The following is a 20,702-nucleotide window of genomic DNA, read 5'->3' on the forward strand; positions in this document are numbered from 1 at the left end:
AATAGAATACAAATTCTAACAGATTTGTGCCAGTGGATCTTCCTTTATAAAAACCATGTTGATCCGGTGAAATATAATGTTTTGACTGAATGAACATTTTAGTATTGACAATGGATTCAAATAATTTGGGAATACAAGATAATATGGCGATGCCACGATAGTTTTTTTTTTGTCAGAACGGTTACCAGATTTGAATATGGGTAGTAGGAATGATTTTCTCCAGATAGAAGGAAATATTGCGCATTTTAGGCGATAAATTGAAAAGCAAGGACAAATGATGAACGAAAGCCGATGCCAACTTTTTCAACAACATTGGAGGGATACCATCCGGCCCGGGACCTTTAGATGAATCTAGATCCTCCAGCGCGACAAGAAGTTCGTTAGCGGTAATATTATCAATTGAGACCGAGTTTGCACATTCGGATAAAAACGAAAAATAATCGTAATCTCGAACCACGTTATTTGTTGAAGAGTTACCTTGGAAAAAACGGGCGAATTGATTACTAATATCACTATCGTTTGATCCAACGTATTCTCCAAATTTGTATTGTAGTGACATTTTCGTATCAAGGTTTTTACAAATATCTTTGTATATGGTTAAATTATCCAAAGTTTGGTTTGCTTTGTATCTTTTATGAGCTTTTTTGTTTTTTGTGTATGAGATTTTTAATATCACGGGTGAACCATACTGGTGTTTTTGAATTTTTGAAAAGTTTTTTCTTTCTTGTTAAAACATGTTCGCTTATGATTCTATACAGATTATCATCAAAAATTTCAACAGCTTTGTCTATGTTCCTTTCATCTTTAAGTAGAAATGACCAATTTATATTCTTAAGCTTACAATTAATTTGCTCGTAGTCTGCTATTTTGAAATCAAAATTTATCTCAAATTCGCAAATTGTGCTATCGATAAATAAAGAGCGGTGTGGAATTTTTCATTTTTCCAAAGAGCTGAATGTCCTCGTTTGAAACATGGAAATCTTCTGTGCAATTAGTAAACAACAAGCACTGCAGGTGCTAGACCTTTTTTTCAATTCTAAGAATACAATATCTAAGTTTAAATAAAAATATTCAGAGATAATAACAAAAAAATGAAACACATTCAAATCCAGGCTTACTAAAAATATAACACATTTCTGAACTGATTTTGGGTGTAAATCCGGTTTCACATAAGACCACTCAAAATACGCCTACATACAATGTTATCGGGATTCAATTAGAAGCCCGGTCAGGGGTAGCTCCTGAACAAAAAAAAAAAGAAAAATCCCCAAGTATTAACCGAGCGGGATTCTTCTATCGAAACCCTCGAGCGACATACGGAGCCAGCTGCTGCTTCTGCTGCTGTGTAAACATTTTCCCGGGTGCGTGTGATGGTATCTTCACGCCTGAGTTTCAAGGTCCTTTCCCACCGACTCCGTATCTCGCCCTTCGCACTCTACGAGGGGGGGAAGGGGAGAGTTCCTGGGTGTTGGAATGCGAAAAGTGCAGAGAGGAGACACACACACACACACGCATACTTTCGCTTCACTCGACTCCTGTCTCATTCACAGCTCTTGTTTGCTTGGGCGCTTGGCGAATCGTCGTTTCGTAGGCGATCGATATGTGTTTTATGTGGTATACCGAATGTTGGCTCTGCCTTTTATGTTTACGCCAGCTGGGTGTGTTGGGGTAAGGCTGAAAGCGATAACACTCGCTCCTTCGCCTCTTAGCGGCAGGCGGTTGATGTAGCGGTGGATTCCTTCGGATATAATAATGTTGAAAGTTTGTGTTTCTAGTCATATCATTATCGATAGCCGTTGAAAAGATGTAACTTTGGTAAAAATTCTAAGTAGTAGTTTTTTCCTCGAAAAGAAAAAAGCAGATACCGTTTTACGGTTCCAGTGACATATTGTTAACAACAAGCTATTTGCTCGTTAGACGAAATATATCGGAGCAATCAAAATCAAGTGTACGATAAAATTGGCGTAAGTTTGGCTTTGAAGAGAGAGTGTGAAAAAAAACCCTCAGACGGTTTCGTGCATCGGAACGTCAAAAGACACGCTCCATTTCGAGAGGCAGATAATGGAACCGAACCGATAGGAATGGCAAAATTCTCACGTTTCGTTTTTGTTGATGTTCACGCTATTTGGACCCCTCATCCTCACCCCATTTCTTTACGGATCCCTAACATCACTGCCCTTTCGCACACACACACACCCACAGTGCATAAAACTCACAATTCGCAAGAATAGCTAAGGATTGCCAGGAAGCTGTAGGGCAAGAAGCGAAACCATCCTGGCTGGTATGTCAGATTTATCGTTTTGGGTTGGGGTTGGAAGCCCTCTGGAACGCGCGCTCCAAGAGGAAAGTCGATAACAATCTGAATAATCGACGCTCGTTTGGTTCTTTCCGGCACCGGCAGTACACCGATCCGAGTTTGGTTGAGGAAGCAACAACAAAAAATGGCAGTAATAAGAGATGTTTAGAGGAGCGGATGCGTCGTTTGTAGATATGGCGTGGGAAGCGAGAAAGAGAGCAGAGGGTTGATTTGACAGATAATTGATTACGTCGTTTGACGAGAATTGAGTGCGAAACGGAAATAAATATATTTATTTGCCGATTGTGACATCGACATCATGGAAAACGGTTGCCTTCTTACAAGTGAATGTGTTTGTGTTTAGGAGGACCTCAATCATCATTAACTGGATAATGACTTGTTTGGGTTCGATTTCCTTGAAAAAACATTGTCAAAAATAGGTTTAACTTTGAGATTATGCTATAGCTAAAGTACCGTTAGTTTGAAACAATGATTTTGCCATCACTGGCAGCAACTCGCTCGATACACACCCGAAGCACATCAAATCATTTTTTCTCTCCCCCTCGGGAAAATAAGCTCCCAATTTTCACTCTTTGTGGTCATTTGTCTGCTCTCAGCCACCACAGCAAGAAACCATGCTAATCTTATATAATATTTTACCTAACCAAGTATCAGTTTATGCTTTTCCTAAACGAAGCTTGATGTCAAATGAACCTGTTCACGAATCAATACGGCGCTCCTACGAGTTCCTATACTTCATATGATTTACTCTTGGAGACTATGTCGAAAGGTTTCGTACGAAGACGAATTAAAAAATATATTTAATAAAAACATCACATTGAAAATACATTGGTAAATTTATAATATATATATATATATATATATATATATATATATATATATATATATATATATATATATATATATATATATATATATATATATATATATATATATATATATATATATATATATATATATATATATATATATATATATATATATATATATATATATATATATATATATATATATATATATATATATATATATATATATATATATATATATATATATATATATATATATATATATATATATATATATGTATATATATATATATATATATATATATATATATATATGTAGGGAAACTAACTAAATTCGACTGGTTCACCGGATTGTGGACGGGACACTGTTGGCGCGGATAAGTAATGGAAAAAAACTATTCAATTCCTTTGCTCGAAATTGTATTTGACCGACGATATAATTTTTGATGCGTACTCTGTGAACTATCTACGTAGAAAGAGGCTGAAGCTATCGGTGTATCTAGTTTATCTGTCTTTCGTTTCGTTCTGTTACAAAAGGGATTATAAAACTATTATCTGCTTTGTGCGTATGCAGATTAGATTTTTGAGATAATAATGATCTGCGCGATAAAGTGTGAGCGTAGGCAAATCATTTAGGGTGCCGAGTCTATTATTGACCTAAGCTTGAACATACCGCCCACCATTGAAATTCTATTTCAATACAATTTTTTTTTTCATGCGTATTAATAGTGGGGGCTATCAATCTTACTAGATACATGTCGGTATTTAATTGCAATTCATTTCAATGTTATTGTTTCGCAAAAGAATAATGGCGATGAGAGCGAAAACAATAACTATCTACGCTGTTTTCATGTTTGACATATTAGTTACTCGATGACAGGATTGCTTCTTCCAACGGCTGCGGGGTGAGGTGTCGGGAAAGGTTCCTGCCGGATCTTGCACGGGTCGTCTTCACAGGAGTTGCCAGGTTGGATGTGGATTCGTCTGCGGGATAGTGTCGTCATCTGCCAATGTATAGTATTTAGGCCGAGACCAAATCAAAATATAGTGAATGGAACAGGGATACTTAGCATGTGAGAGGGCCATAAGACCCTCTCCCATCCAACAATGCTTGTTTTCTGGATCCGCGAACAACTGGACCTATGATGACTCTGCATTGCGCTGCAGATTGTCCTGAATTGGGAGAACACAGATGCGTGTAATGGCTCGATTGAACATGCCATCTTTTGTCCGGATGTTGACTACACGTATACAGCCGTCGTTGCCAGGGAAAACTTCTACGATACGGCCGTATCGCCACTTCATTGGAGGGAGATGATCCTCCTTGACCAACACCATGGTACCAATCTGGATGTTGTTGCGTCTTCGGGTCCATCTGGTTCGTTGCTGTAGGTCGGCGAGATACTCCGTTGACCATCGTTGCCATATGCGTCTAAGGAATTCCTGAACTAGTTGCCACTGTGAAAGCTTTCCCAATGAAATTTCCTCATAAGACGGTTCAGGTATCGCGGTTAGCGATCTATGCACCAAGAAATGTCCTGGTGTAAGGACGTTCAGATCCTGAGGGTCACTGCTAAGGTGTGTGAGAGGTCGTGAGTTTAAACACGCCTCGATTTGACACAGTAATGTTTCCATTTGTTCGGCGGTTACTAAAGCGTTTTTAAGAGTGCGATACAGGTGATGTTTTAGGGATTTCACCGCAGCTTCCCAAATTCCCCCAAAATGAGGAGATCTTGGCGGAATGAATCGAAATTCTATGCCCTCATCTGAGCACAGTTTTACAACTTGATCTCGACTTTGCTGTGTTCGGAATAACTGCAAAAATTCGTTCAATAATCGTCTAGCGCCGACAAAATTAGTGGCATTGTCGCAAAAAAATGTTTGTGGTATGCCACGTCGGGCGGCAAATCTTTTGAGTGCTGCGACGAAAGAGTCTGTGGAGAGATTGCCCACTAACTCGAAGTGCAGCGCCTTCGTTGACATGCAGACAAAAACTGCAACATAGCACTTCTCTGGAGCACGTTTCCGGGTAAGCGGTCGCAAATATAGTGGTCCACAAAAATCGATTCCTGTTCTCAGGAATGGCATGGTTGGGGTTACACGTGCTGGTGGGAGATCCGCCATGATTTGTTCGGTAACTTCAGGCTTGCTGCGAAAGCAAGTGACGCAGGTGTGCACGACTTTACGGGCAATGTTTCGTAGTCGAAGAGGCCAAAATCTTGAACGAACTGCTGCACATAACAGTTGGGGTCCAGCGTGTAGATATTTTATATGATAGTGGCGAACAATTAATAATGTCAGAGGATGATCATGATCGAGAATCATTGGTTGTTTTTGATCGTAGTTGATGCAAGCATTACTGAGACGGCCACGAGCTCGAAGAATGCCATCTTTCAGAATGGGTGAAAGCGATTTCAATTTGGAAGTGGTTTTAACTTGTGTAGATGAGCGAATTGAGCGGATGTCTTCTCCGAATGATTCATTTTGAGCGATTCGTACTAGGTTTTGTAGAGCACTGTCCAATTCAGCAGTCGATAGGGGTCCAACTTGTCGTGTACTTCGGTTTCTTAATCTAGTGTTGAACACAAATCGGCGGAGATGAGCAACTAATCGAATTAACCCGGTGAGCGTTGATTTAAATTCGAATATATTGCTGGGAGAAACTGTGGCTAGGGAAGTCGATGGTTTCTCTTCTAATAATTGACTATCGAATTGATCGTCGGTAGTACGCAAAATATTTGGTCGAAATTCACTTGATGTGCTCAACCAAAGTGGGCCTCTCCACCAGAGAGTGTGTTTGATCAGTTGACTAGCTAGCATGCCTCTGGATATTACAACCGCAGGGTTTTCAAAACCGGCTACATGGCCCCAAGTTCCAGCGGCAGTAATCTGCTGGATTTCCGCCACGCGATTTCCTACAAATCTCTTCCAACGAGATGGCGATGCAGCTAGCCAATGGATGACGATCATTGAATCTGACCAGAATAAGTCACGTGTGTTGAGGTTCAAACCACTCTTAACCTTCTCATACAAATGGGTTAGTAGGAGGGCGGATGACAGTTCGAGGCGAGGCAGACAAATTCTTTTTTGACCTTTTCCTTGAGCTTTCGGTGCAACTTTCGACTTAGCCGTGAGGAGGTGTACACAAGTTGATCCACTCTCGGAGATGCAGCGAAGGTAGATGCAAGCTCCATACGCGCTCTCTGAAGCGTCGCAGAAGCCGTGTAGTTCAATGACGTATGGTTGACTACATGGGACTACCCAGCGAGGAACGGCAAAACCTTCTAGAGATTGCAGATCGTTTCGGAACTCTTTCCAAAACTGTAGTTGCTGGTCTTCTAATTGACAATCCCAGGATATTTTCGATTGCCACAATTGTTGCATAAACATTTTCGAACGTACTATAATTGGACCCACAAGCCCAAGAGGATCAAATAAGCGTGCTGCGTCCGAGAGCACAAGTCGTTTGGTGATTACAGCGTTATAATTCCAGGAGGGTATTTTAAACCGGAAGACGTCTCCTGCTGGCTGCCACAGTAGACCTAAAGTTTTTACAGGTGATGACGAATCGAGTTCAAAAACATTGCGATTTTCTCTCAATTCGGCTGGTATGCTCTCTAAAATATGTGTGCTGTTTGACGCCCATTTGTGCAACTTGAAACCAGCACTACGAAGAATATCAGTTAGCTGCTTACAAAGCACGATGCCTTCTTGCTCTGATGCCACTCCACAAAGCAAGTCATCGATATAAAAGTTTTTATCGAGTATAGCGCACGCAGTAGGGTGGAACTTGCGATGGAAAACGTCACCTCATTCCATCGCAAGTTGCCGAAGGCAGCGTGTAGCTAAAAATGGGGCACTCGCTGTCCCATACGTAACGGTGCGAAGTTCATACGTGTCCACAGGATCATTAGGCTTGTTTCGCCATAAAATCCGTAGGAGATGACGGTCTGTTGGATGAATGAGTATCTGCCGATACATTTTTTCCAAATCGGCGACTATAGCGTACCGTGAGAGTCGAAATCGAAGGATGATATTGTAGAGGTCGTCTTGTACGACTGGACCGACCATGAGGGCATCGTTGAGCGATACACCAGTATCCGTCGGACAGGAAGCGTCAAACACAACGCGCAGTTTCGTAGTTGAACTTTCAGGTCGTACAACACAGTGGTGTGGCATATGATAAGGTTGAATAGTAGAAGACAATAAATCAGCGTTAGGATCGATTAAGGTCATGTGTCCCAATTCGATATATTCTCGAATAAAATCCGTATACGATTTCATTAACTCGGGATTTGCGTGCAAACGACGTTCGAGTGAGGGAAATCGCCGTAGTGAAATTTCTCGAGAACTTCCAAGCTTCGATAAAACAGTTTTCTTCGTCGGTAGGGATACAACAAATCTACCATTGGCATCACGCGTGGTCGTCTCTGCAAAATATTGTTCACACTGCTGTTCGCCCACAGAAAGAATGTTGTTGGAGTGACATGATTCAATCTCCCAGAAACGCATCATCTGCTTTTCTAAATCCGCATTGCTGCATACCATGGTGACAGCGGAATGGCAGCTGATAGTGTTGCTACATTTGCCGGATACAATCCAGCCGAAGACGGTTTCCTTTAAAATGGGCAAATTTGAATCAAGCTCGATAAAGCCATCAAGTAGTAAACGATGGTAGATTTCAGTTCCTATTATAACATCGATGTGACTGGGTTCGAAGAAGCGTGGATCGGCAAGACCACGGAAGTTGGTATTTTCCATTGTGAAACCGACAAACGACTCGACGGAATAATCGGTTTGAATTCTGGTAGAATATGGAACTTCAAATCTACTGCGAAGTTGGTGTAACGAGACAAAACCTTGACCATGGCTGATTGCTTTGAATGTATCATGCTTGGACCAACTCCTTGGAGAGAGAGTGAATCGTTTTGACGATGAAGAATTAGCTTTTGTGCCAGTTGTGTGCTAATTAAATTTTTTTCGGAACAGCTATCTAATAGAGCACGGGCCAAATGAATGTTGCCGTGAGAATCTGCTATCTTGATTATTGCGGTAGACAGGAATACAACGTTTCCACAAGAGGATGTATTTTCACGAACTGCATTCGGCGCGTGGGCTCCCACTGGAAGTGATTGTGACACGATTGGGGGTACTGGGCTAGTAGCGAAGGTTTGCGATTGTGAGTGAGGTGTGTTCGATATGATTGGAGCGTTCGATGAGTGTAGAGGTCGAGGGGTTGTGGTAATTGAAACGTATTGTGACGAAGCTATCTCTTGTCCTCGGTTGGAATTACTATCAGTGGAGCGCATGTGCAGCATTGTGTGGTGCTTTTGTCCACAAACGCGACAGGCTGAACTGGGACAAGCCTTCACCATATGGGAGAAGGAGAGGCAATTTAGGCAAAGACCAGTCTTTTTCACCATTTCGTGCCTTTGGACGGGATTTAGTTTAGCAAAGGATTCGCATTTGAAAGGAGAATGATATGGTTTTTGACATAGTGGACAAGATTTATTTTGTGTGGCTGTAGTTGTGAGTGTCGATCCATATTTTTGTTTCGTTGAGAGTCTGCGAGTATCATTTCGGATAGTTTGTTCACGAGTCTTTGCCGCTGCTATAGGTTGTAGGGTAGCCAGGTGATCACGAAGGAATTTCAACAAATTTTGATATTGCGGTACCTCACGAGATTTATGATAACGCTCCCAGTATCTTTGGGTTTCTGTATCCAAACGTTTATACAACAAGTGTGCCAAAATATGAGACCAACCATCAGTATCAAGATCTAGTTTCTTAAGTTGGAGGAGGTTGCGTTCGTACGAATATATCAACGTAACTAACGAATCGTAAGATTCCCGTCTGATGGGTTCGGCATCCAAAAAACCGTCCATCAGAGTTCGAGCGATAATTTTCTTGTTCTCAAATCGTTCTTGTAGCATTTTCCAAGCGACTTCATAATTTGACACTGTTACTTCGATCGACTCAACTAATGTTTTTGCTTCCTTCGTTAGTACAGAGAGCAGATAATTAAATTTGTCAACGGGTGTAAGCGATGCATCTTTATCGATCATACTCTGGAAGGCATCCCGGAAACTATGCCAATCTTTCACACTACCATCAAAAGAAGGGATTTTGAAGACCGGAAGATGAACACGGGATACGGTTGAATGGGAAGGCGGAGGGGAAAGATCAGTCACAGCTGTCGGTTTTAATCGCAGAGAAAGGAAAAAATCCGTTATATCGAAATACGTATTTTCAAATTCAATGCGCGTCTTTCTATTGGACGATTCCACGTCTCTAATAACTTCGGATTCTCTTTCGTCCTTAGTTTGACCAACCAGGCTTAAGTCCGGTTCCTGAATTGCTTCGATTTTTGCACGATTATCAAGAAACTTTTTGAATAATGTCTCAAGATGTTCCAAACGAGACTCAATTTTCACATGATCACGAGCATTATCAAAATCATTCACGAAGTTCTGTAAATTCTTCAGTGAATCGATGAAACCACGCTCAACTTTGGTGAGCTCACGTAACGACGCCATTTTGTTTCGATCGTTATTAAGATCACTAACCCTCTCGAATTTCCAACTTTTTGTATGAAATCACTCTTTAATAATCCAGCAATTGAAACTCACATGCACTATATCGATTTATTTCTATTCGCACCTTTCTTTTCTGAATACTCACGCTACTAGCGAGCCACGCTATAATTTTACGAAGGAGGATGAAATCCGTTTGCCACGGCCGAGAGCTCCACGTTCGATATAAGTTGCCGAAATCCGATCCTGAGTCTATGCAGAAGAAATCCTTTTTTCAGCTGGACCCGTAATCGCCGATAGACCAATCGACGCCGATGAAACTTCCGCACGCGTAGGGTGATGTAGATGTTCACAGTCCGATGTGAAAGTCCGTGATATTCGCACTCCAACAGTTCACTTTTGCCAGTTTTGGCCACTAATTACACATATCCGGTTTCTCGAAGGACCATAAAAATGTAGGGAAACTAACTAAATTCGACTGGTTCACAGGATTGTGGACGGGACACTGTTGGCGCGGATAATTAATGGAAAAAACTATTCAATTCCTTTGCTCGAAATTGTATTTGACCGACGATATAATTTTTGATGCGTACTCTGTGAACTATCTACGTAGAAAGAGGCTGAAGCTATCGGTGTATCTAGTTTATCTGTCTTTCGTTTCGTTCTGTGACAAAAGGGATTATAAAACTATTATCTGCTTTGTGCGTATGCAGATTAGATTTTTGAGATAATAATTTTTTTTTTTTTTATTAATTCGTTTATTTTTACAGGCTCAGTTACTAAAGTTTAAAGGAGCCGAATTCTTAAATATATTTTTAAAACTATATATATATAAACAATTTTCTTACATCTATGGTTAGTAAGGTGGAAAACCGATCACTCGCGGTGTACTCGAGTTTAGAAGGGTGACATATTTTTAGGAGAAGGATGGGATATAAGGAAATTGTAACAATGTTGATGAGCACTCAATTCTTAAATCTATTCGTATATCTATAGTTTATTTACATTTCAACTTATTCTACTATTTATAGCAAGGGGACGAATTACCCGCAAAGGAAGGAAAGGAGGGTATAAGGATGTAGGGACAATCACACACGAAGATCTATAGCTTTAAGGAAAACATATATATGGGACATGTAATCAAGGTCTAACCGAGCCAACACATCTCTCACCGGCACATTGGGCTGTCTTCCTCGGGCCCGAAGGGAGTTTTCTAAATTCGATCTGGCGACCAGATACACCTCGCACGACCAAACAACGTGCTCGATGTCGTGATAACCTTGGCCACAAACGCAGAGATTGCTGCTGGCAAGATTGAAACGGAAGAGTAGTGCATCTAACGAACAGTGATTGGACATGAGTCGGGAGAAGGTGCGAATAAAGTCCCGACTCAAGTCCAGACTTTTGAACCACGGTTTGAGGCTAACCTTTGGGATAATCGAGTGAAACCACCGGCCCAATTCATCTTCATTCCACTTGCGTTGCCAGTTAGCGATGGTATTTTTGCGAACTAAAGAATAAAATTCATTGAAGGCGATTTGGCGCTGATATATATCGCCTTCAATTGCACCTACCTTTGCCAATGAGTCAGCCCTCTCATTACCCGGAATTGAGCAATGTGAAGGGACCCAGACAAAGGTAATGACATAACAACGTCTGGATAAAGCACTCAAAATTTCTCGTATTCTCTCAAGGAAGTACGGCGAGTGCTTTTCCGGCCTCACTGAACGGATAGCTTCGACAGAGCTAAGACTATCCGTTACAATGCAATAGTGTTCAACAGGTCGTGAGGCGACGCTGTCCAGCGCCCAGTATATCGCTGCCAATTCAGCAATATATACCGAGCAAGGATTCTGAAGACTGTGTGAGGTGCTAAAAAATACGTTGAACACTCCAAATCCTGTGGACTCATTCATAGAGGACCCATCAGTAAAGTATATATTATCACAATTGATACGCCCATACTTTGCATTGAAGATTGTAGGAACGAACCCCAATCTAAGATAATCTGGATTTTCATGGATTTTCTCCTTCATGAACAGATCGAAATGTACAGGGGAATTGATGTAGTCAGGAAAACAAACACGGTTGGGAATATACGAAGAAGGAACAACCTGCATAGAGGTGAATTCATGATATGAACTCATGAATCCAGAATGAAAATTTAGCTCGATCAATTGCTCAAAATTTCCGATCACCAATGGATTCATAACCTTACACCGGATGAGGAACCGAAGAGATAATAAATTGAAGCGATCTTTTAGTGGGAGTACGCCTGCCAAAACCTCGAGACTCATGGTATGCGTTGAGGGCATACATCCCAACGCAATACGGAGACAAAGATACTGAATTCGCTCGAGTTTAATGAGGTGTGTTTTGGCAGCTGATTGAAAACAGAAACTGCCATACTCCATCACTGAGAGGATAGTTGTTCGATACAACATTATAAGATCTTCGGGATGGGCTCCCCACCAGGTGCCGGTAATTGTACGGAGAAAGTTTATTCTTTGTTGACATTTTTTACTCAGATACCTAATATGGGGCCCCCAAGTACATTTGGAGTCGAACCAGACCCCAAGATACTTGAATGACATAGCATGAGTGATCGGTTTACCCAAAAGTTGAAGCTTTGGTTTTGCTGGTCTATGCTTCCTAGAAAAAACCACCATCTCTGTTTTCCCCGTGGAGAATTCGATCCCTAGCCCAATGGCCCAGGTTGAAAAATTGTTCAAAGTATCTTGTAAGGGTCCTTGCAGGTCGGATTCGTTTGATCCTACGACAGACACCACTCCATCATCTGCAAGTTGTCTTAGGCTGCAATTTTGTGTAAGGCAATTGTCGATGTCGCTTACATAGAAGTTGTACAAAAGGGGGCTTAAACATGAGCCCTGGGGGAGGCCCATGTAAGAGACCCGACTTACTGCCGAATTTCCGTGAGAAAAGTTCAAATTTTTCTCACAAAGCAAGTTATATAACATATTATTCAATAGAGGCGGCAGACCCCGAGAGTGTAATTTGTCTGACAAAACCTCTATTGAAACAGAATCAAAGGCCCCCTTTATGTCCAAGAATACTGAAGCCATTTGTTTTTTTTCGGCCCTTGCCCCTGCGGAACCCATATTGTGTATCTGAGAGTAGGCCATTCGTTTCAACCCATCGATCAAGGCGAAACAAGATCATTTTCTCCAACAATTTCCGTATACAAGACAGCATTGCTATTGGGCGGTACGAATTGAAGTCGGACGCGGGTTTTCCGGGTTTTTGAATAGCTATAACTCGTACTTGTCTCCAATCATCTGGAACAATATTATGCTCCAGAAACCAATTGAATAAGTTCAACAAGCGATGTTTCGCCACATCAGGGAGATTTTTCAGCAAGTTGAACTTAATTCTATCCGATCCCGGAGCAGAATTGTTACATGAAAGGAGAGCAAGAGAGAATTCTACCATCGAAAACTCGGAATCAAGATCGCACCTATCTTGTGGTATATCTCGAACAATTTTTTGCACAGGAGCGGAATCAGGACAAACCTTCCGTGCAAAATTCAAAATCCATCGATGTGAATATTCTTCGCTTTCATTCGTTGAAGAGCGATTTCTCATGTTTCGAGCCACTTTCCATATTTTTTTCATTGACGTTTCTCGTGACAAACCTCCCACGAAATTTCGCCAATAAGCACGTTTTTTCCCTTTGATCAAGTTTTTAAATTGATTTTCAAGGTCCAAATACGTCTGAAAATTTTCAGGGGTTCCACGTTTCCGAAAAGCTTTAAATGCATTCGATTTTTCTACATAAAGCTTGGAACATATGCTATCCCACCATAGATTGGGAGGCCTTCGACGAATAGTGGAACCTGGGATGGGTTTCGTTTGAGCGCGAACCGCGCTGTCATAGATCAAACGAGAAAGGAAGTTATACTCCTCCAATGGAGGTAAACCATCTCTGGAATTGATGGCTAGAGCAATCGCGTCCGCATATTTTTTCCAGTCAATGTGTCTTGTGAGATCATATACCATGTTTATAGATTCAGAAGAATTCAACCCAATGGTGATGGAAATTTTGATTGGCAAGTGATCACTACCGTTGGGGTCCTGGATTACATTCCACTTGCAATCTAACGATAGTGAATTCGAGCAAAGCGAGAGGTCAAGAGCACTTGGGTTAGCAGGAGGTTTAGGTACACGTGTTGTTTCCCCAGTGTTCAAAAGTGTCATATTGAAGCTGTTACAAAGATCATATATCAACAGTGAACGATTGTCGTCGTACTGTTCCCCCCAGGCAGTTCCGTGAGAGTTGAAGTCTCCCAAGATCAATCGTGGCTCAGGAAGTAGTGAGCACATGTCATCAAGTTGTTTGCGGCTAACCGCAGCTCTCGGAGGCCAATACAAGCTGACTATACAGAGGTCTTTGCCTCTGATGTTTGCATGACAAGCAACAGCTTCGATCCCTCCAATAGGTGGAAGGTCAATTCGAAAAAATGAGTGGCACTTATTGATCCCCAATAGTACCCCTCCGTATCTGTCATCGCGGTCCAAGCGTATAATATTAAAATCGTGGAAAGAGATATCATCTCGCGAAGAAAGCCAAGTTTCGGACAGAGCAGAAACATCACAATTGAAGTTATGAATTAAAAATTTGAATGTATCCAATTTAGGGATAAGACTACGACAATTCCACTGTAAAACAGTGATATCTCCGACCTCTCTATTTAAATTAGACATCAAGAGAGATAATCATTGCAAGGAGGGGCCATGTTTGCATCAATTGTTGCAAAATTGTCTTTAATACTGGAAGCATTGAGATGACAATGGTTCTGATGGAGTCGGAAACATTAAAACACTTGAAGATTTGATCCAAAAGGTCAGACAACTTTATAAATCCCGATTGGGGAGTTGAGCTGGACGGAAAAATAGGGACATTTGGGGTTTTTGATGTCCCCTCGAGTGCTGGGTCGTTCGAAGGTGAACTATTTCCACGGAAGCCAGGAGGAACCTGATTTTGCTTGTCCGCTGCACTCGATTTTTTAGGCAAGCTAACTGGGGGTATCACCGGGGGGACTTGTTCTTGAACTTTGGGAGTGGTCACATTTTTGCGCCGGGGATTCCCTTTGAAAATAAACGGTGTGCCCCCGCTAGCTGTGTCCGCTTCCATTTCATCAACTGGCAACGTGGAAAAGATATTGTGTGTTGAGATTGGTTGTTGTTGTTGGGCCAGTGGAGAAGCGCCCTTTAAAATTTCCGCAAAAGTGCGCTTCGAGCGTTCCTTTAAAGAGCGCTTCTGTTTCTCCCAGCGACTCTTGTAAGTTTCACAAGCTGAGAGCTCGTGTGGGGATCCCCCGCAATATGGACATTTATGCTCAGTCGCACTGCAGGATTTCCCCTCATGTTGCTCTCCGCAAGTGGCACAGCGCTCCTTGTTGGCACAATAATCTGAAGTGTGACCAACTGACTTGCATTTGTTGCAAGTCATGGGCTTTGGCACGAAGAGTCGTACAGGTAGTCTCAATTTGTCCACCATAACGTAGTCAGGGAGGGCGGCACCAGCAAAGGTGACTCGAAACGAGTCTGACGGCGTAAATTTAGTTTGGTCCCCATCATGGGAGAGTTTCCCGAGTTGGCGACAGTCCAAGATCTTTACTTCCATTGAGGGAAGCTTCTTGAACTTGCCTTTTCCTTCTTTTTTTATTTGTTCGCTCGTCAGACCCGTTTCAGTTATCACCCCCTCAATTTCTACGTTATGGGAGGGTATAAATGTTCTATATTCGAGAGTGAAGTGTTGGTCAGCAACAATCTCGTTTGCGTGTTTCCGTTCATTCACGACAACCCGCAATTTGTTCGGTCTAACCCTGCGAATTTCAGATACAGAAGAGTATCTGGCCAGATCTTTCATGATCTGAATCACGTTAAGGCTTTTTCCTTTTGGTTTTGGCCGGAGGAAAACAACCCACGGGCCAGTTCCAGGTGCATCTTCTGGATAAACTCCGACACGTGGAGCGGAAACAACAGAGGGAAAAGACGAGGACGAGGACGAGGATTGGGTTGGATCGGAAACATCAGAAGGGGGAAGCGAAATCGATGATGGGAGAGGGGGAGTGGAAGTAACAGTGGGTTTCTTAGAGGGGGGCTTGGAAGGATGAGCAGATTCGTCCCCAGAAGAATTATCTTCTTTTTGGGGGACTCGTTTATGTTTTTTCCCAGATCTTAAATGGGATTCATTATCGGATATCTCCATCTCGGGAGATCCTCCACTATCCTCCATTTTACAAAAATTTCTGTCTTATTTCTAATATATTATTGATTTTAACAATTATCTCGAGAAAAAAAATAACAAAACAAAAATAAATTATGATAATAATATTAAACAATGAACAAATGAGTTGAATAATAATATTAATATTAAATATGTGTACCTTAATATAAAAGTTGTTCCGATACTGCGCTCTACTGCCCTAACCAGGGAGAGACAGAGGCTACGCGCTATGGATCAACACAATAGCGCAAGAATAGCTCACACGGTCACGTGATGATAATTCCCGTTAACGACAGCCACACGATGGCGATCCCGTTATGCCGATGTTCAACAGCCGCCAAGGGCTGTAAGCTGCAAGAGCGCTGCTTCCTTTGTTCCACTTTACAAAAGGTCAATTCGAAAGCGGACAGCAATGACCTTCACTCGTACACTATACCAATCGCACAATAGTAAAAGTGGCAACGCACAATAACGACACTGAACTTTACTCGTCAAGAGTTGGATAGCGAATGAGATAATAATGATCTGCGCGATAAAGTGTGAGCGTAGGCAAATCATTTAGGGTGCCGAGTCTATTATTGACCTAAGCTTGAACAATATATATACAGCCATTCCATGTCAAACCGATATAGTGGTTCTCAGATTTTCGTGGGAAGTGGAAATTTCGTTCTTTGTTAGACCCGTATTTTTTTGTTTTTTTGTTATTTCCATTTTGGGGTGGTCCGAAAAATCTACTTTTTTCCACTTTTTTTTTCAAAATTTATAACTTTTGAACTACTGAACCGATTTAAATTGATCGACATAACATATTAAAGCCAATATGCTGATTTTTTTTTTTAAAATACCAGAGTTGCACAAAAATTAAATTTTGGTTTCGTTATTAATGATTGTATTTGATTTTTATAGTTTTCATGGTCTAGGGACCAAAGGCGCTATATTTTTTTATATTTTTTCTGAAGAGCTGAGAATTTTTCACATAGTTTTTTTTCGTTTTTTAGTTATAATTTTTCAAAGTTACCCGATGGATGGCTTTTTTCCCAAAAATGACATTTTTCAAAAATGTATTACTTTTGTACTACTAGATGATCGACATATCAAGCCTACTAGCCTTGCCATTTTTCAAAAAATAACACACTTGCCAATTAATTGGATTATAGTCACATACATTCAGTTTAGTCGCATAGAAATGTTGAACGAAAACTGAAAATATGTAAACTTTGAAAAATCATAACTTAAAAACGAAAAAATTTCTCCCTGGTTTCGAGATATGTTTTGTGAAAAATGCTCATCTTTCCATAAAAAATTTAAAAATGTATGGCGCCCTTGGTCCCGAAACGATGTAAGCTATAAAAATAAATATAATATAATATAATCAATAATTACGAAAACAAAATCCATTTTTGTTCAGAGTGTAATATTTTTTCAAACAAGATTAGCTTATTGGCTTTAATTGGATATGTCGATCATCTGAATCGGTCCAGTAGATCAAAAGTTATGATTTTTTGTAGTGGAAAAAATGGGGAAAAATGATTTTTCGGACCATCGGTTAACTTTGAAAAATCATAACTCAAAAACGAAAAAAACGCCTCCCTGGTTTCGAGATGTGTTATGTGAAAAATCCTCAACTTTTCAGTAAAAATATAAAAAAATATAGCGCCCTTGGTGGCAATAAAAAACGAATACAATCTGTTCAGTCCACCACTCAGGGCAGCGCACTGAAAGTACGACCAACAGGATGGCGGAGGAAGGAACGCAACGAAAGGACGATCGTGAGGATACAAACACCAACACATGCCCCACCCGTGGGGAGAGTGCATTGCGAGCGCTAGTAAAAACTGCACTGCATGCAGGGAGGAAGAGTTTAATTTCAACCGCTAACTTGGAAGGAAGCTATTTCGCGTGCTAAAACATTGGAAAGCAAGAAGCTAAAAAGAAAGTGATAATGTTTGATTTTGTAAATTTGCTGTAAATATAAAATGTGTACAAAGCACTAAGTGTCTATTTTCGCAATCAACCGATTAATCCCTCATTCGATCAGTGGTATAGTTTTTGGTTTTGGATTGGTCCTTAACAGAACCAAAGAAGCACATGGAATATTCCATTTGCTTCACATCGCACGCGGCATTGGGTCGCTCGGAATCATTCCGTGGAAACGCACTCTCTCCTAAGTAGCATAACTGCTACTTTGGTTGAGAATTGCACATTCGTTGACCTTGCGTGTCAGCCGCATGGGCGGCTGTGGAAATTTGGATCGAACACGCACAAACAGGATCGCAGCTCTTAAATACAGTCCACTGCTTGGTGAAACAACACAATCAATAATAACGAAAAAAGAATTCAAATTTTCTGCAGGTGTAATAATATCAAGAAAGACCAGGTGATTGGCTTTAATTTGATATGTCGATCATCTGAATCGGTCTAGTAATTCAAAAGTTATGAATTTTTGAAAAAAGTCATTTTTGGAATAAAGAAGACAAAGTTGATTTTTCGAACAACCCTAAAAGGGGGGTCACCCTAATGAAAAAAAACACGGGTCTAATGTTTTGAACAGAATTACCACTTCTCACGAAAATCTGAGAACCACTACATCGGTTTGACATGGAATGGCTGTATATAGTTCACGAAATAAATTTTAAAAAAATGTTTATTTTTTCATAATCTTGCATGTATTATTGCTTTTTCAAGGAAAAATAATTCCGACCAGTACGATACCCATGCCCAAATTTGACACGACCGCAATAGGGTCAACTGTCACCGGCATTGTCCGCCAACGCGTTCCTTTTTTCTTTTATTTTTTTTCACTTTTCGTCTATCCGTTCGGCCATTTACCAGTAGGGGAAGGGTGGTAAAGACGGACATCCTAAGTAAAAGTTGATTTTTTTCGTGAATTTCACAAAAAATGTATAGCTTTTCTACCGCAAATTGATAGTCTAGTTTTTTTTTTATAAAAATGAATGAATGAATGTGTCCGGCATCTTTGAAAAAGTAAGATTGAGTTGGGAAAGACCAACACTTGGGTGAGAAAGATGGACACTAACTGAAAATTCAAATTTATGTACTCGTTACGTTTTGGAGGTCTTCAAATATGTCTTAACGATAATCTAACAAAAAAGTTAGACTAGAATCACCTAGCAGAGCTTGTAATTTTGCTCATTTTTCATGTCTAAAATAGCTTCCGGCATTCGGAATGACAAATTCTGATTACGGTTTAAAATCCGCTCTGCTGATTCGTCCATGATATGGGTTAACACTTTAACACTTGGTTTACTTAAAAAAATTACATTATTCACCTTCACTTAAGAACCAACATAGAATCTTAGGATACTTCCGTATATAATTCCGCTGTGCCCTGATTCTAGTCCTATCGCTACTAAATTTTGCCTTGTGGGAAATAATGGAAAGGATTGTTTATTCTGATCTTGAATCGTGGGATTGTTTCTGATCTTGAATTCTGGATCGTTTGATGTGATGTGGCTGAGTGGTCCGATGTCTGGTGTTTGTTGATAATAAATTATCGCTTCGCGGGTGGTTCGTTGCTGGCCAGATGGTTAGTGACTTAACTTATATAGTTGCACTTGCAAATGTAGTTAGTGGGCATCTGTTAATGGAAGAAGGAGGAGATAACCAAATTAATTTCAAAACAAAATGTTTGTTCTTTGTCGGTGAAGTGTCCGTCCGATCAATATTTTATTTTCGTCAATATTTTTGGAGTAAAAATGAGAAAACTTTACCGCTGATTCGATAAACTGGAAGAGAAGTGATGGTAAAACAGCTGTTCTTTGTAGATAAGTTTTTTTGTTTTTATTTACAACTCTAACAGAAAGCCAGCTAGGTGTACACATAAAGTTTCAAAGATATAGATAGAGTAGTGCGGAGCAAAGCACAAAATATCGACAACAGTGTATTCATTTGATACATTATTATACCAGCAGCTCACACATATAAACAAGATACATTTCATGAAAGTGGCAAAAAGAGTTTTGCGATGTTTTGATCTAATTTTTTCAGTTTTGGAAATTATGATTAACTTACCTAGAATAACTGGAAAGGTCGAATCTACACTGTCAATGAAACTTTCATTCTATAGTAAACGATAGTGCGTATTCGTTTTTATGAAAAAGTTTAAGATCTTTGACTGTGGGGCAAAAGTTCGCACCAGAGTTTTGCTCTGAAAAAAAATTATAAAATGTTTTCAACCAAATTTTTAACGGGGCCCACAAGAAGAAAACTAGTTTGAAGAAATGCACTCCAGAAATGCTCAAATGGCCTGACAGAGGCTTCGGAAGGGATTCTCGAAGTGTCGGATTGCGGCAAACCTCGATATTTTTGAATCAGCTCTGAGAAAGAGGCTCATATCAGTGAGAGTGATTTATGATTTGAATCTTTTATTGGACATTTCTACTTCTGCTGGGATGTGCCAGCACCGGTTCAGACAAGCATTTACGAGTGAGCAGTTTGAGAATCTGGCGGACCACTGCAGAGCATTGGACAAAGCTTTCTATGGTATGACTCTCAAAGATTTACGTCGTCTGGCGTTTAACTTTGCGGAAGCCAACAACCTCCAGCACGAATCCAATCAATTGCAAAACTGGCAGGGAGAGATTGGGATTCTAGCTTCATGAGGAACCATCGTCTGTCTCTTCGAATCCCACAACAGCGCTCGGAATCCTCAGAACCGAATCCAAGATGAGGAAGAAAAATGAACAATTGCTTAAAAATAATTCAAAATGAATTTCAAATTAAAAATGTTTGTTTCACGGTTATGTTTCGTTTATGTTTATGTTTTCACAATG

At 40.5% G+C, this 20,702-nt stretch overlaps 3 protein-coding genes across 8 annotated transcripts in view; 1 reads left to right on the forward strand and 2 right to left on the reverse strand.

Moving 5' to 3' along the window:
• The window catches only part of LOC129764388 (calmodulin-binding transcription activator 1), a 675,564-nt gene that overhangs the window by 47,021 nt on the left and 607,841 nt on the right, over window positions 1-20,702 (forward strand). The window lies entirely within an intron of this gene.
• On the reverse strand, window positions 4,267-6,516 carry LOC129767087 (uncharacterized). Its single transcript, XM_055767706.1, has one exon. It carries the CDS (start codon window positions 6,514-6,516, stop codon window positions 4,267-4,269), a length of 2,250 nt encoding a protein of 749 aa, XP_055623681.1.
• On the reverse strand, window positions 6,937-7,887 carry LOC129767088 (uncharacterized). Its single transcript, XM_055767707.1, has one exon. The coding sequence runs from the start codon at window positions 7,885-7,887 to the stop codon at window positions 6,937-6,939; it is 951 nt and encodes a 316-aa protein (XP_055623682.1).

Source organism: Toxorhynchites rutilus, chromosome 2 (genome assembly GCF_029784135.1).
Source record: "Toxorhynchites rutilus septentrionalis strain SRP chromosome 2, ASM2978413v1, whole genome shotgun sequence".
NCBI lineage: Eukaryota > Metazoa > Arthropoda > Insecta > Diptera > Culicidae > Toxorhynchites > Toxorhynchites rutilus.